This window comes from Zalophus californianus, chromosome 3 (genome assembly GCF_009762305.2).
Source record: "Zalophus californianus isolate mZalCal1 chromosome 3, mZalCal1.pri.v2, whole genome shotgun sequence".
Lineage (NCBI taxonomy): Eukaryota > Metazoa > Chordata > Mammalia > Carnivora > Otariidae > Zalophus > Zalophus californianus.
In genome coordinates, this window is record NC_045597.1 from 11,258,479 (window position 1) to 11,273,232 (window position 14,754).

The following is a 14,754-nucleotide window of genomic DNA, read 5'->3' on the forward strand; positions in this document are numbered from 1 at the left end:
TCTGCATCTCAACTCAATTCAACTTCTCCTTCAATCCAGTTTCTTTCACTCCCTCACACATGCTGGTCCCAAGAGTATTTCCCCCAATAAACTTCCAGAATCTGTTTCCAAAGGAATCCCACCTATGACAGAGGAATACATTTGAAAGACTATTACAGTGATTAGCTTAAACAGAAAGAACAGGAGAGAAATGCAAAGAAGTTGCATTCAAGATGAATTCAAGATTTGGGAGATGATAACTATCATGCACAAACAGCGAAACCATATAATGAAACATAACAGTCAACACTGAATCATGGGAAAAGCCTCACTGCTGATATCACAATTTAGCCCTTTCTACTTCCTGCCTCTGTGATCCATGACACTGCAGATGGTAGAACTTCCACCAGCCGTATTCTCTGCATGGGGCAGGCAACAGAACAGAACTCCTTCCTACCCCACAACGTGACCAACGGGAAGCGAACACACAGAATGAAGAAAAAGTCTTTGTCGCTTAAGATCACAAGGAAAGAGCAATACAGATGTGGAATACTAGAGCTCTTATGAACTAATGACAACTGCACAGACTCAAATAAAAATTAGCATACTACCACAGTTTTCCAGGGAAATACAATTTAGAATATACTGGGAAATGTGGCTACCATACAACACTTGGCTACATGGAAAAACTCCTATTGTGTACACAAACAAAGAGGTAGTTTAAATTCAAGCTCTTTGGGGAAATAAATACCATTATCAGTGCATTACCCATGTTGTATATATTTGGTCATAATTTTCTACTGATCTTACTACCCTTTTATAAAGATTTTTTTAATTTATTTTTTCGAGAGAGAGTGAGAGCATGAAAGGGGGGAGGATCAGAGGGAGAAGCAGACTCCCCACTGAGCAGGGAGCCCCATGCGGGACGCCATCCCGGGACTGAGCCGAAGGCAGTTGCTTAACCAACCCAAGTGCCCTTATTGTTGTCTTTTAATTACAAACTAGTTATAGTTAGTTTTAACATTATCAACTTAGTTTTGCTGTAACCCTTTGGGTTCGCACATTTCAGACTAAGGTGATACACATACGCGTTAATACTATCTGGGATTTAGGGCACCTGGGTGGCTCAGTTGGCTAAGCGACTGCCTTCGGCTCAGGTCATGATCCTGGAGAACCCGGACTGAGTCCCACATGGGGCTCCTTGTTCAGCGGGGAGTCTGCTTCTCCCTCTGACCCTCTTCCCTCGCGTGCTTTCTCTCTCTCATTCTCTCTCAAATAAATAAATAAAATCTTTAAAAAAAAAATACTATCTGGGATTTATAATCATCCAGTAACTAGAACGTAAACATGTTACATATTGCAGTCCAACTGTGAATTATTCATATCTCTGCTACTACTCAGGTATATAATATATATAATCTCCAAAAAAGATACCTGTGGTGATCCTTATTAACACTATTTTTTTCCACTGGAAAATAAAAAGTGTGAGAGGGCAGAGGATATTTTTGCCTTTCCTAAGTTGGCCATCCACACACATAAATAACCATATAAATATATTTAGTTTAAGTAAGAATGAACCAATATTGTACACATAAAAATATAATCAAGACGTGTTATAAGCTAAAGTAAACCAAAACATAACATTACTTGTTTTGATTTGGCAAGGAGAAGCAATTATTCTTTTCAGAAAAACTAATCTTGTCTACCTATTTCCCTCTACTTAGGCAAATACAAAATGAGATCCCTAACTCTGCTCCAGGGAACAAAAATCAAGCACATTTCAATGTATTGATAGATTAGAGCAAAAGGGGTTCACAGACAGGAAGTTTCCCAACAAAAACCTAAGGCTCCATGTTTTCACATTATTGTCAGAACATTATGCAGAGCCTTTTGCAATAGAATAGAAAAAAGAAAAGGAATGCAAGAAAGAACAATAATAAAAGGAAAGGTAATTAAGGACTGAGAAAAACAAAAAGCAGGAACGAATATGGTAAAAATACACAGAGAGAACTTGTAAAATCATGCTTAAAGCCAAAACATGTATGCTGCAGTAATAAAAAACATATATAGATAAGTACCCTAAGTGACAGTAGGAAAAAAAGAAAAGAGGGGACACAGAACTCACACTCCCATCTCTCAGGGATTATCATCCTAACTTCAAATGATCACATTACTTCAACGATGACGGGAAAACAGCGAAGTAAAAACCCTCACTTTTTAATGGATTTCATAAAGAATCCTTTAACACTATTCTCTTCAACATAACCTTTCCTCAGGCATTTCTTATTAAATCTCCTTAGCACGTGAAACATATCTTCTACTGAGGGCCATACTGGAAAATAAATTAATATGATGTGCTATTGTGAAGAAAGTCTAAATTACAATATTTTTTCAAAGGTTTCTTCAATGTATCTTCAACCACACAGTCAGTCTTATACCATGTGTGAAAAATTTCCTAAGCAGCATGAAATAGAGGAAATAAAGGACTTGGTGGCTTAGCCAAGTATTTTTATCCCTCTTAAGTATGAATAATTTGTTCTTAGTTATAAAAAAAATATGAGCCACTTTTATAATGTAATGCCATGTCAAAAGGAAGATGGGAAGAATAGGCAAAGGAAAACAGCCAAGGCAGAGAAGAAAGGATAACCATGGTCCCTACACACTCATCAGAGACAGAGGCCAAGGCAGTCTGAAGGCTAGTATCAAAAAGAAACAAATGGAAGGGGGCACCTGGCTGGCTCAGTTGGTAGAACATAAGACTCTTGATCTCGGGGTTGTAAGTTTGAGCCCTACTTTGGGTTGTAGGGAGGGAAGGAGGGAGAAAGAAAAGACAGGAGAGCCTATCTTGCAAAGAATGTAAGATGTCACCATCAGAGATAAGTGAGAAAGCAACAAGGTTCTCACATAATCTCATACATCTGAATCGTAGATTCGTAAAAGCTTCCATCAGCCCAGCCTCATGAATCCAAGAACAACCTACAAGAATTGCTGAGTAGTAGTCATTAACAAGCACATACTAAAATTTATTTGAATAATCTTATTTTTTAATTATCTATTTGCTGGGAGTTTATCACAGTTTACTTAATATTCCTGTTCTTCCCAGGTATCTCCATTACAAAACTGAAGATTAAGGGAAAAGGAATGAGAAAATTACTGTCAAATTATGGTCTATAAATATTGTGAAAAAAATTTTTAAATGTGTGATTATTTAATTCATTTATATACTGATATACACATTTCTGTTTGGATTCATTCAATGAATAACCACTTGCTGAATATACACTATGTGATAAGCGTTGTCTTAAGTACTAGAAATACAAAGGAAACTAACCCACACGGTCAACTATCTACAAAACAGTAACCAAATGAACATAAAACATTTGCAAAGGTAAACAGAATCTGGGGGCGCCTGGGTGGCTCAGTCGTTAAAGCGTTGCCTTCGGCTCAGGTCATGATCCCAGAGTCCTAGGATCGAGCCCCGCATCAGGCTCCTTGCTCAGCGGGAAGCCTGCTTCTCCCTCTCCCACTCCCCCTGCTTGTGTTCCCTCTCTCACTGTCTCTCTGTCAGATAAATAAATTTAAAAAAATCTCTAAAAAAAAAAAAAGGTAAACAGAATCTGTTTAATGCAGGATATCTCATGTTATTTTAAGAGAAAAGCAATCCATCAAGATAATTCTATGAAGGGGCAGGGAGATACCTCCATTTTGAACTAAGTCCTGGGAACATTGCAAGACAAGGAACACACTTTATGAGATCCCTGTTTCGGTTTGATATTTTTTCCTTTCCCTTAAAAATTCTTTATAACTCAATCATTCAGTCAGTCACTCTTCCTTTTAATAAATAGATACTTGAGAAAAATGTGTCTTTTTCTATTACTGGGCAGCGTGTTCTATATATAAGGCCTAACTGGTTTATAGTGTTGTTCAAGATCTCTATTTCCTTACTGATTATCTCTGCAGATGTTCTATCCATTACATAAAGTGTGGTATTACAATCTCCAACTATTATTTTAGAACTATCTATATAGGGGTGCCTGGGTGGCTCAGTCATTAAGCGTCTGCCTTCAGCTCGGGTCATGATCTCAGGGTCCTGGGATCAAGCCCCGCATCGGGCTCCCTGCTCAGCAGGAAGCCTGCTTCTCCCTCTCCCACTCCCCCTGCTTGTGTTCCCTCTCTCTGCCAAATAAATCAAATCTTTAAAAAAAAAAAAAAAAAAAAAAAACTATCCTTTCAATTCTGTCAATGTTTACTTCAAATATTTTGGGATCTTTGCTGTTTGGTGCACATATGTTTATAACAATCAGTACATAATGTCTTTGTCTCTTGTAACAGTTTTAGACTCGCAGTCTATTCTGTCTGGTATTAGTATATCCACCCCAGTTCTTTTTTGGTTACTATTTGCATGGGATATCTTTTTCCATCCTTTCACTTTCAATTTCTATCTCTGGATCTAAGTGAGTTTCTTGTCAAAAGCATATAGTTGGATTGTGTTTTTTATCCATTCTGTCAACATCTGGCATAGTGAGATATCATTTCACACACACTGGGATGGCCATATTAAAAGAAAAAAAAAAAACCTGAACATAACAAATGCTGGCAAAGATGTGAAGAAACTGGAATATGGCTGGTAGGAATGTAAAATGTTACAGCCACTGTGGCAAACAATTTGGCAGTTCCTCCAAAGGTTAAACATGGAATTACCATACAACCCAGCAATTCCACAACTACATATAAACCCCAGAGAATTAAAGACAGGTACCCAAATACATGTAGATGTATGTTCAAAGCAGTAGTATGTGCAACAGTCAAAGGAGGAAATGACCCAACTGTTCATCCACAGGTGAGTGGATAAAAACAAAGTGGTATACACATGGAACAGAATACGACTCAGTCATAAAACCTGATACACAGTAAAACATGGATGAAGTTTGAAAACAACTCTAAGTGAAAGAAGCCAGACACAAAAAGTGCCATTTTTATGAAACATTCAGAATAGGTAAATTCATAGAGGCAGAAAATAAATTAGTGGTTGCCAAGGCTGGAGGGCAGAAGGGGGTGAATACTAATGAGTATAGAGATTCCTTTGGGGGTAATAAAAATGTACTGGAATTAGACAGTGATGATGGGTGCATAACATTGTAACTATACTAAAAACCACTGAATTGCACACTTTGAAAGACTTTCATAGTATTGAAATTTTATCTCAATTTTTTTAAAAATCAAATCTTTTTTTTTGAAGATTTTATTTATTTATTCATGAGAGACAGAGAGAGAGAGAGACAGAGGGAAAAGCAGGCTCCCAAGGAGCAGGGAGCCCGATGCGGGACTCGATCCCAGAACCCTGGGATCATGACCTGAGCCGAAAGCAGATGCTTAACCATCTGAGCCACCCAGGAGCCCTAAAAATCAAATCTTTACTATAAAAATTTAGAACCAGCTGACTCTGGACCTGGGGAAAATGGTGAGGACTGACTTGGAAGGAGCATGAGGGAACTCTCTGGGGTGACAGTCATGTCCAATACATATATGTATGCATATAATTCTATGTTAAAGTATTTAGTGGGATACATATCTGCAACAGCACTCTGAAATGCACCAAAATCAAGATAGATTAACAAATGGATAAATGATAAAGCAAATCTCCAAAAAATTAATAGTGGAATCCTGATGATGGGAATATAAGTACACACTGTAAAATTCTTTCAAAATGTTGTATGATTGGAAATTTTTCAAAATAACAGAGGAAAAAGTTAACAAACAAGAAAAACATCTACACAGATTAAGAATATGGTTATAAGAGGAATGACTGAGCGGCAATATGAGAGTGTCTTCTTTTGAAGAAATGACATGTAACCCAATATACGAAAGGCTACAAGGAGCCATCTGTGTGAAAATATCAGCTAGAGTATTCAAGAACCCCCCCACCCCACCCCCCAAAATAAACAACCCTTACTCTAAGACTCTGAAGTTTGGTATATTCAAGAAAGCCAGTGTACCTAAAGCACAGTAGGCAATGAAGGGAGTAGTCTAAAATGAGACTGGAGGGAAAGGCAGGTGCCAAATCATTTGGGGTTGTAGTCAGGGGAAGGAATTTTGATTTTATCTAAATGCAAGGAAAAGCCATTAGAGGGCTTAAAGCAGATATGGTATGGGATGAGATGGGGTGTGTCCTTATTGCTTAGAGTTTTAAAATATCACACTGACAGTTATGTGAAGAATGACTTTGAAGTGTTTAAGAAAAGAAGTAGAGAAAGTATTGTCACAGTCCCTGCAAGGACAACGGTAGTTTGGGAGAGAGGACTGGTAGTAAACTGGTAGTAAAAGTGAGTAATGAATATGGGAGGTTACTTTGAACGAAGGACTGACGGTATCTACTGATAATGTTGACAACAGGATGACAGGGCAACAACACCAGGACAGACCTTGGGTTTTAGCTTTAGCCCCTGAGTAAAAGGAGTGACATCTGCTGAGATGTAGAAAATGTGGGTGAAGCAGGCTTAGAGGATGGTGAATCTGAGGATCAAAAAAATTTTTATTTAAATCAGTTAAGATTTGGGCGCCTGGGTGGCTCAGATGGTTAAGCATCTGCCTTCGGCTCAGGTCATGATCCCAGGGTCCTGGGATCGAGTCCCGCATCGGGCTCCCTGCTCCTTGGGAGCCTGCTTCTCCCTCTGCTTCTCCCTCTCTCTCTCTCCCTCTCTCTCTCTCCTCCTCTGTCTCTCATGAATAAATAAATAAAAATAAATAAATAAATAAAAAATAAAAAATCAGTTAAGATTTGTGATTCTGAGAAAGATGGGCAAAAGAAAAGAATCTGAATAATCCGGAGGTGGTTAAAGGACAGGTTTTAGTTTCCAATTTCTTTTTTAGGAATCAATTCAGTTTGATTGTATTGAAAACCTTTGATCAAGTAAAAAGATCAAACTTTAATGCAAATCAAGCTGATTACTGTTGTCTATCACTGAGGTTAAAGATAAACTGGGGATCAATAGCCTTGTATCTCTAAACTTAGAGAGGTCAAAGGAAAAAATCAGGAGTGAGAATGAGAGAGACAAGGAAGACCAAAAAACAAGCACACAAAAGTAACATATTAAGCTTTAATGGTCTCTCACCCTATCATTGATAAGAGGCTGTTTCTTTAAATCCACATATAACATGCTTAAGTGCATTACAGTATCTTACACAAAGTGGTGACTCAAATTTTAGCTCTCATCCTCTAATCCCATTAGTTTTGCAAAAGTATAATGAAAAATCCATAGTCTTTGGCACTAAATGAACCTAAATTCAAAGCAGGCCCACCACTCAGTAGGTCTGTGACCTTGAGCAAATTACTTATTATTTCTAATCCTTAGTTTCTTAAATGTAAATGAAAATAATTAACCCAAGAATTAGCATTAGAAATAACAGTCACAAAGTGCCTGCTACAGGGAAAAAATGCTCCATAAACAAGAGCTACTATTATGTAAAAGACACCTAATACATCAATGCTCAAAGCAGTTAGCTTCCTCTTTTGGCCTCATAGATTCCTGTTTCCAGAAGAGAAGACACAAGAGAGGAGGGAACCACAGAAAAGATGATCAATTTATTTTCTCCATGTAACACAGAAAGAAGTAAAGCAGAGAAATCTGTAAATAGGTATATATGACATAGGCAATCTGCTACCTATGAATGGACAGGTTCAAAGGTTTGATTATAATTCAGTTGTTTAGAACTAGGAGCATATTTTCCTGTGGAAACAATGTTTAAGTTAACTCTTAGATGAATTCACAAAGGCCCATAAGAATCATAATGTAGTTAAAATGTGGTAGATCTCAATAAAATCAGTAGAAAACAAAACTGATGAATCACCAAATGAAACAGAATACCAAGAGACTGATAATATGTAATTTCATTTATTTTAGAAGCTAGCACTTGAGGGGAAAAGTTTTATGGGAGGTTTCCGTGGTGATTCAGAAGGGGTTTCAGGGAAAATCCAAATGCTTTATAAAGCTGATGACCGTAGTTCTTTATTATGTTTTATTTCACCTCAAGTTTTATGGCTTCCCTTTCAGCATAAGCAAAACACTAGCCCTCTGACACTTAACAGCCATGATTACGATCATTTATTTCACAAATGAGAAGGCATAATTGGAGAAGAATTAAAAGATAGGAAGGAGGAAGGAGTCATAAAGGTTATCCCTCAATATAAAGAAAAGAGCCTGAGATCGAATTAGATAACCTCCGGAGTAAGCTCAAAGGGGAGTAAAGCACAGCATTAAAATATTAAGGCAGGAAAGCCAAGTGATGAGAACCATTCAGAGTCCCATTATGATTAACTGATTATTTTAAAGGTCACAGATTATCAAAAAAAAAAAAAAGACCAGATATAAAAGCAAACAATCTGCAGCCTGCCATTTATACAAAGGAAACGCTCAAGAGTTGAAGAGTCATAATTCGAAATATGGCATGCCAATGTAATTCATGATAGTCTTCTAATCCCTTTCATTTCTCTAAATTCCTCCATTCTGTCCTTTTAATGTAAATACTATTGTGCTAATAGTATTATGGAGTTAATAACAATACTATCTAAACTAGAACCAGAAAGACAACTTTTTAAATCTAAGAGTATACAATGAAATTACTTTAGAAAAAAGTCTCCTCAAAAGCCAGCAGGTATGCTCCATGCCTCTTAGGCTGTGAGGAATGCCAATGATTTCAAACCTCAGAGAGATGCTTCTGATTTTCTCAAAGAATAAACCACAAATCAGTTTCAAGTAGTCCAACTTACTCAACAATCTAGCAAATCTTCTGTGAAGTACTGAAATGCTTTTTGAAAATGTTGGTATGTCTGAAGAAATGACTAAGGAAGAGACGTTGCAGTCAGATAAAATAAGATTTTCTAAGACCTGGTCTTAAGTCCAAATCTACATCAGTAGCAGCAATGTTTGTAAAACAAATAAACAACAAAACACACTTAACCATGAGCCAAACTAAAATAATTCAGCCAGACCCAACTAGAAACAGGGACCCAACAAAGCAAACAACTTTCCAGATCACTGAATAACTGTTAAGCTAGCCTGAGCCTATTGTAAAGAATGTATTTACTAACTCAATTGGTTACTTTCAGAAATAAGACGTGTACACACACCCACCCATCTACACACACCTCTATGTAAATTTTGCCAAATCAAATGCTCTACCAGTGAAAAAAATAATTCTGAGTCATCAATCTTAATGAGAAAACAGGACTAAAGAAATGTTAATGTGGGATGCTGAAAAGTTTGGCCCTACCCAAGTAGGAATGCTAAGATGCTGAAATTTCCTGACTGCCAAGCATTGTCTGATTTCTCTCACATACCTACAAAGTTCTGTCAAATGTATACAAATACTAATTTGCTTAATACAATTGTAAAGTTATTTAATAGCGTTACTAATCCCTGATAACAATATATGCCCTCATACATTTTTTTAATTAGCAGACACTGAAAATAGAATTGTAGTCATGAGCAATAGGAATATTTTTTAAAGTAAAAAGTTGATAAGCCCTGCTCCAGTGTAACTGTACCTAAAACAGTCAAGTAAAACAGTCCTTCAGTTTACCTTTTACTCCAATTTAGAATATTCAGTTCTGATTTCTCACATTCTCTTTCCAGCAAGGTTATTAAAAGGTGATATTTAACATCTTAAGAAAAGGTAAAAACTTGAAGGGCCTTGTCAAACAGGAAATCTTCATTTTAATCATCTATGTCTTTAACCTTAGTAAGTTGTATTCAACTAAGTACATAAAATTTACATTACATCCAAGCTCAAGAGTTAAGACAATTCCTCCTTTAACTAGCCCGTGATTTCAACTTACAAAAGAGCTGTAATTAAAGTCAAATTACTCTTTAAAGTTCACTTTCATAAAAGAACATAGTAATTCAGCTGATACATTCTTCCAAAGGGACAAGTAATTAAAATTCTGAAAGTATTAAAATATCATTTGCTCTATGGGGTTACTTATTACACGTTTACTCAACCGTATCTGCTGAAAGACCTAGAAACTCTAACAAGGTTAATTTAAGAACTTACCAATTTCCCTTGCAATTCTGACAGCTTCATCTGCATCCTGTAAAAGCAGGAAATGAGATCCAACATTAATCCCATCAGCCCTTGCACAATGTCTTTAGGGCAGTCATATATTGCACTACTGTCTCCTCTGATTCATTTAATGTTCAATTTTACAACCTTCTACCTCTTTTCATTCAGAGAAATGTAAAATTAATACCATAAGTGGAATGTAAATTCTACCTCATCATTATTATATTAAGAAACTCAAAGCAGTTTGAAATTAGCTGGCAGGAAGCACTACCAGAATTGCCAAATGATTTGGTGCAGTTGCTGGAATTTAACAGCAGAATTTAGATGTTTACAATCAATACTGAATCATAAATCAAATCATTAAAGCTTGTCTATGGCCAGCTTGTTTCTGTCCCTCTGATATTTACATGTCATGTTTTCCTGGATTCTGTCAGCAGGGGGAGTTGATTCTCTATTGTTTGGGAGAGGCTCAAGATTTTCTAGAAACAAAAAGTAAATTTTCAGCAGTATCTACAGAAATTGCCAATTGTTCCCCCCCCCTCAAAAAAAAAATTCCTTTAGTAGTCTTCATTACTTTTCCCTTTTCTTCTCATCCTTTTCTCAGGTACATATTTTATCTTCACTAGGTACATTTTGTTATGTAATTTAAAACCTTAAATTCCATGAACAAACTTGTGGGGGAAAACTTCGAAAAAGCCAAGGAAAGCAAATGCCTCTCAAAGAAGTACAAGGTAAGAGTTGGAAGATATAAGGATTAATTATTGCTAAATATCAACCAATGCAACTGAGAGAAGAAAATGTTCCCTCGGATCTAAACCATTTCATTGATCATTAACTCTCACCTAACACATGAGCACAGGACACTCCTGATACATTTCCCCATGGAACAGTAAGCAGAAAGCTGAAAAGGTGTTAAATCCAAGTCTCCCTAGTAAATGTGGCTTTTCTTTACAACTCAGAGATGTAAACTAATCACAAGAAATGACAATGTTTTGAAACCATTAGCTAGTGAGAATGCCTGACTTTTTGGAAAATTGCTTTAAAATATTCAAGTGAAGCCTGGTATTTTGTAAGTCTTTAAGCTAGTAATTTAAAAATGTAGAGTAACCATGTCAGAATCCTCCCCCAAAAGGAGGGGCGGGGGATGTTTATAACCGGTTCATTTATGTCTAATAAAAAAAAAATCTTCCTTAAAAAGTCTTCAGTACCTAATAACATCCCCTGAATAAGGAGGTTGGCAGGGGAAGTTGTCAGAAAAATTTAATTTCCTTTCATTAGCCAGTCTGCTCCACAAATAGGTGCTTGTTAAGTTCAAAGCGGTCCTGAAAGCGACATCAGTTTTAAGTCTTTTTTTTTTTTTTTTTACTCCAAGCATCTGCTAATGAGATTTTCCAAATAACAATTGTTTTCAAGTCAGAGATAAATCTATACCTCCCAGTCTACTCTCCCAAAAATCAAGGTTTACTGCTTTATTACACCTTGCTGTTTTCGCTGACCCTACATTCTCCAAATTTTAGCTTGAAGGGATAAAAATCCATGAAAAGGGTCATTTAAGAATGTTAGTGGTTTCCACACATTGAATTTGAAGGTTCTTTGTTCAAGCCAGTGACAGTTATTGGAGAATACCTCCCCTTAATAGCCTCTCTGTCAGGAAGTGTTAAACCTGCCAAATGCGGACAATTAGTGCCTCGCGAACAAAATACAGGAAGAGCACTGGCTGATGGAGGCTGGATTATAAGGAGCCTAAAAGGAAACTTTTAACATGTCTTTTCTTTCAAATGTGTAATAGTATATTTGCAAAATATACTGGGAGAGAAAATAAACTGCTGTCACAAAAGTCTGTTACCTTGAGAGAACTGACAAAGAGGCAAATGTTAAAAGATAATTCACAGAATTCATTAATCATACTTACGTGTGGACATATAGAGATCTATTTACACAAAGCAAAACTTCTAAAAAAATGTTTCTGACTGCCACAAATCCCACACTTCTATAAACTGCCACAAAGCAATCTTGTCTTTTAACTAATCGATATGTTACGTTTCCTTACCATGATGTAGTATTTGGGACATACTTTAAAAAAAAAAAAAAATCATTGTTTATCTAAGATTCAGGTTTAACTGGGCAACCTATATTTTTATCTGGAAACTCTTAAGAAAAAAATATTTCCTACTATGAAAAGCAAATTTCACTAAAAAGTAATTTTACATTTGTCACTCATTTATCCCAAGATATTTTATTCAGGACATACTATATATTTGACATTTAAAAACTATTACCAGTTTCAACAAGAAACTATTAAATACACTTATCTCTAATATGTTCTTTTAGCACATTTAGCTATTATCAGGCTATGTAAAGAGATGAAAAGCCCCATACAGTTCCAAAGTCAATGGCAATGATATATCACACAGTATAACTTTCCTGTAAGACTACAGACAGGAAAACATTTTTTTAAAGATTTTATTTATTTATTTATTTGAGAGCGAGAATGAGAGAGAGAGAGAGAGAGAGAGAGCACATGAGGGGGGGAGGGTCAGAGGGAGAAGCAGATTCCCCGCTGAGCAGGGAGCCCGATGCGGGACTCGATCCCAGGACTCCAGGATCATGACCCGAGCCGAAGGCAGTCGCTCAACCAACTGAGCTACCCAGGCGCCCCCAGAAAAGCATTTTTTAATAAAAAGCCTTGAATCAACAAGAAAAAAGATCAATTATCAGGAAAAATGGTCAAAAGATTAAATGAGAAGTTTCCGTAAAAAGAAATCCAAAAGAATGTATGAAATATGTTCAACTTTAGACATAATTATAGGCATAGAAGCTGAAACAATGACACACACCACAGTCGATCTGCCAAAGTCTGCCAATAGGCAGGAGTGAAGGCCTGAAGGTAAGCAGACATTGACTCTCACTACTGATGTCATATGAAATGGTACCATCTTTTTAAGAATTGTTAGTATCTATCAAAAGTTTGAAGACCTAAATCATTCAATCCAGCAACTTCATGCACATGGAAGAGAGAGAGAATTTTTAATTTGTTGCTGGTGTTTTGATAAGAAAATCAGAAAAACAACTTTAAAGTTCTTCAATAAGGGACTGGTACCAAAAGGATACATACATGAAATGGAATATGCCATAGTCTTTAAAAAGATGAGGTTGATCCACATGTAATACTAAATGAAATAGTTCTTGCACTCATGGAACTTACAGCCTACTTTAGTGAGGGAAAGTGAAAGAGAGCAAACAAATCAATTGAGAATTGATAACAAATGTTACATGGAAACAAAAGGTACTGAGGAAGACAGAGAGAACATGTTGGAAATACACTACTAAGAAAGGGTCCTTCTGGGGGCACCTGGCTGGCTCCATCAGTACAGCATGTGACTCTTGATCTTGGGGTTGTGAGTTTGATCCCCACACTGGAGGCAGAGATTACTTAATATTTTGTTTAAATAAAGAAAAAAAATGAAAGGGTCCTTCTAAAGTAAAATGTAAACTAAAGCCTGAAGAGAACAACCACTGCCATGGGAAGATTAGGGTGAAAGAAGTCTAAACAGAAGGAACAACATGAACAAAAACCCAAATTCAGAAGGTATTTCATATGTTCTAGAAACTGAGTCCATGAGGTGAAAACTGAAGACAAAAAGCAAGTGGCAGAAAATGACAGCATGAAGTCCAGTGGAAGGCATGGCCTGCTCCTGCAGGACCTTTCGGGACTCAGCACAGAGTTCCAAATGCCTTGGCTCTATGCCGGGGAATGAGGACTGGGTTTAGGAAGGTCATTCCTACACTCTAAGAATACATTAAATATAGTGCACACTGTGGGGGAAAGCGAATTGTAGGAAAATATATATATTATGACCTTATCTTTTTTTTATATGTATCAGTATTATTCCTTTGATTGCTAAATATTATTCCTTTGTATGGATATACCACATTTTTTTTAATCCATTCATCAGCTGATGGACATTTAGATTGTTTTTAATTTTTTGGCTACTATCAAAAATGCTCCTATGAACATCTGTGTACAAATTTTTGAGTGGACATATATATATTTTGGATATATAACTAGGAGTGAGATCACAGGGTCACATGGTAACATTATATTTAACCTTCTGAAGAACTGCCAAACTGTTTTCCAAAGTGGCTGCACCATTTTACATTCCCATGAGCAGTGTATAAAGCTTCTCATTTCTCCAAATCTTTGCCAGCACTTGATAATCTTCTACTGCAGCCACCCCAGTGGTTGTAAAGTGGTATCTCATTGTGGCTTTGATTGAATTTTCCTATGACTAATTGTGATGAACAGGTTTTCATGTGCTTATTGGCCATTTCAGAGAAATGTCTATTCAAACACTTTGTACATTTTTGTACATTGGGTTGTCTTTTTGTTTAAGAGTCATATGTGGGGGCGCCTGGATGGCTCAGTTGGTTGAGCATCTGACTCTTGGTTTTGGCTCTGGTTGTGATCTCATGGGTGTGAGACTGAGCCCCACATTGGGCTCCCCGTTCAGCAGGGAGTCTGCCTGAGTTTCTCTCTCTCTGCCCACCTCCCTCTCCCCACTTACCCACCCTCTCTCCAAAATAAATAAATATTTTTTTTAAAAAGTAGTATGACCTTATCTACATTAAGACAGAAAAACACCTAGGAATGCTCATAAAAGCTTATGCATGCACATATACAAAAGCATCACCTTGAGTTACTTCTTCAAGGTAGGA

General features: G+C 36.8%; 1 protein-coding gene across 5 annotated transcripts in view; it reads right to left on the bottom strand.

Moving 5' to 3' along the window:
- The window catches only part of PCCA (propionyl-CoA carboxylase subunit alpha), a 394,205-nt gene that overhangs the window by 255,656 nt on the left and 123,795 nt on the right, over window positions 1-14,754 (bottom strand). For all 5 annotated transcript variants that reach the window (XM_027588123.2, XM_035726502.1, XM_035726503.1 and 2 more), the window contains one exon: window positions 10,030-10,066. In XM_027588123.2, the coding sequence (XP_027443924.1) occupies window positions 10,030-10,066 (37 nt within the window). The remainder of the gene's footprint in view (window positions 1-10,029; window positions 10,067-14,754) is intronic.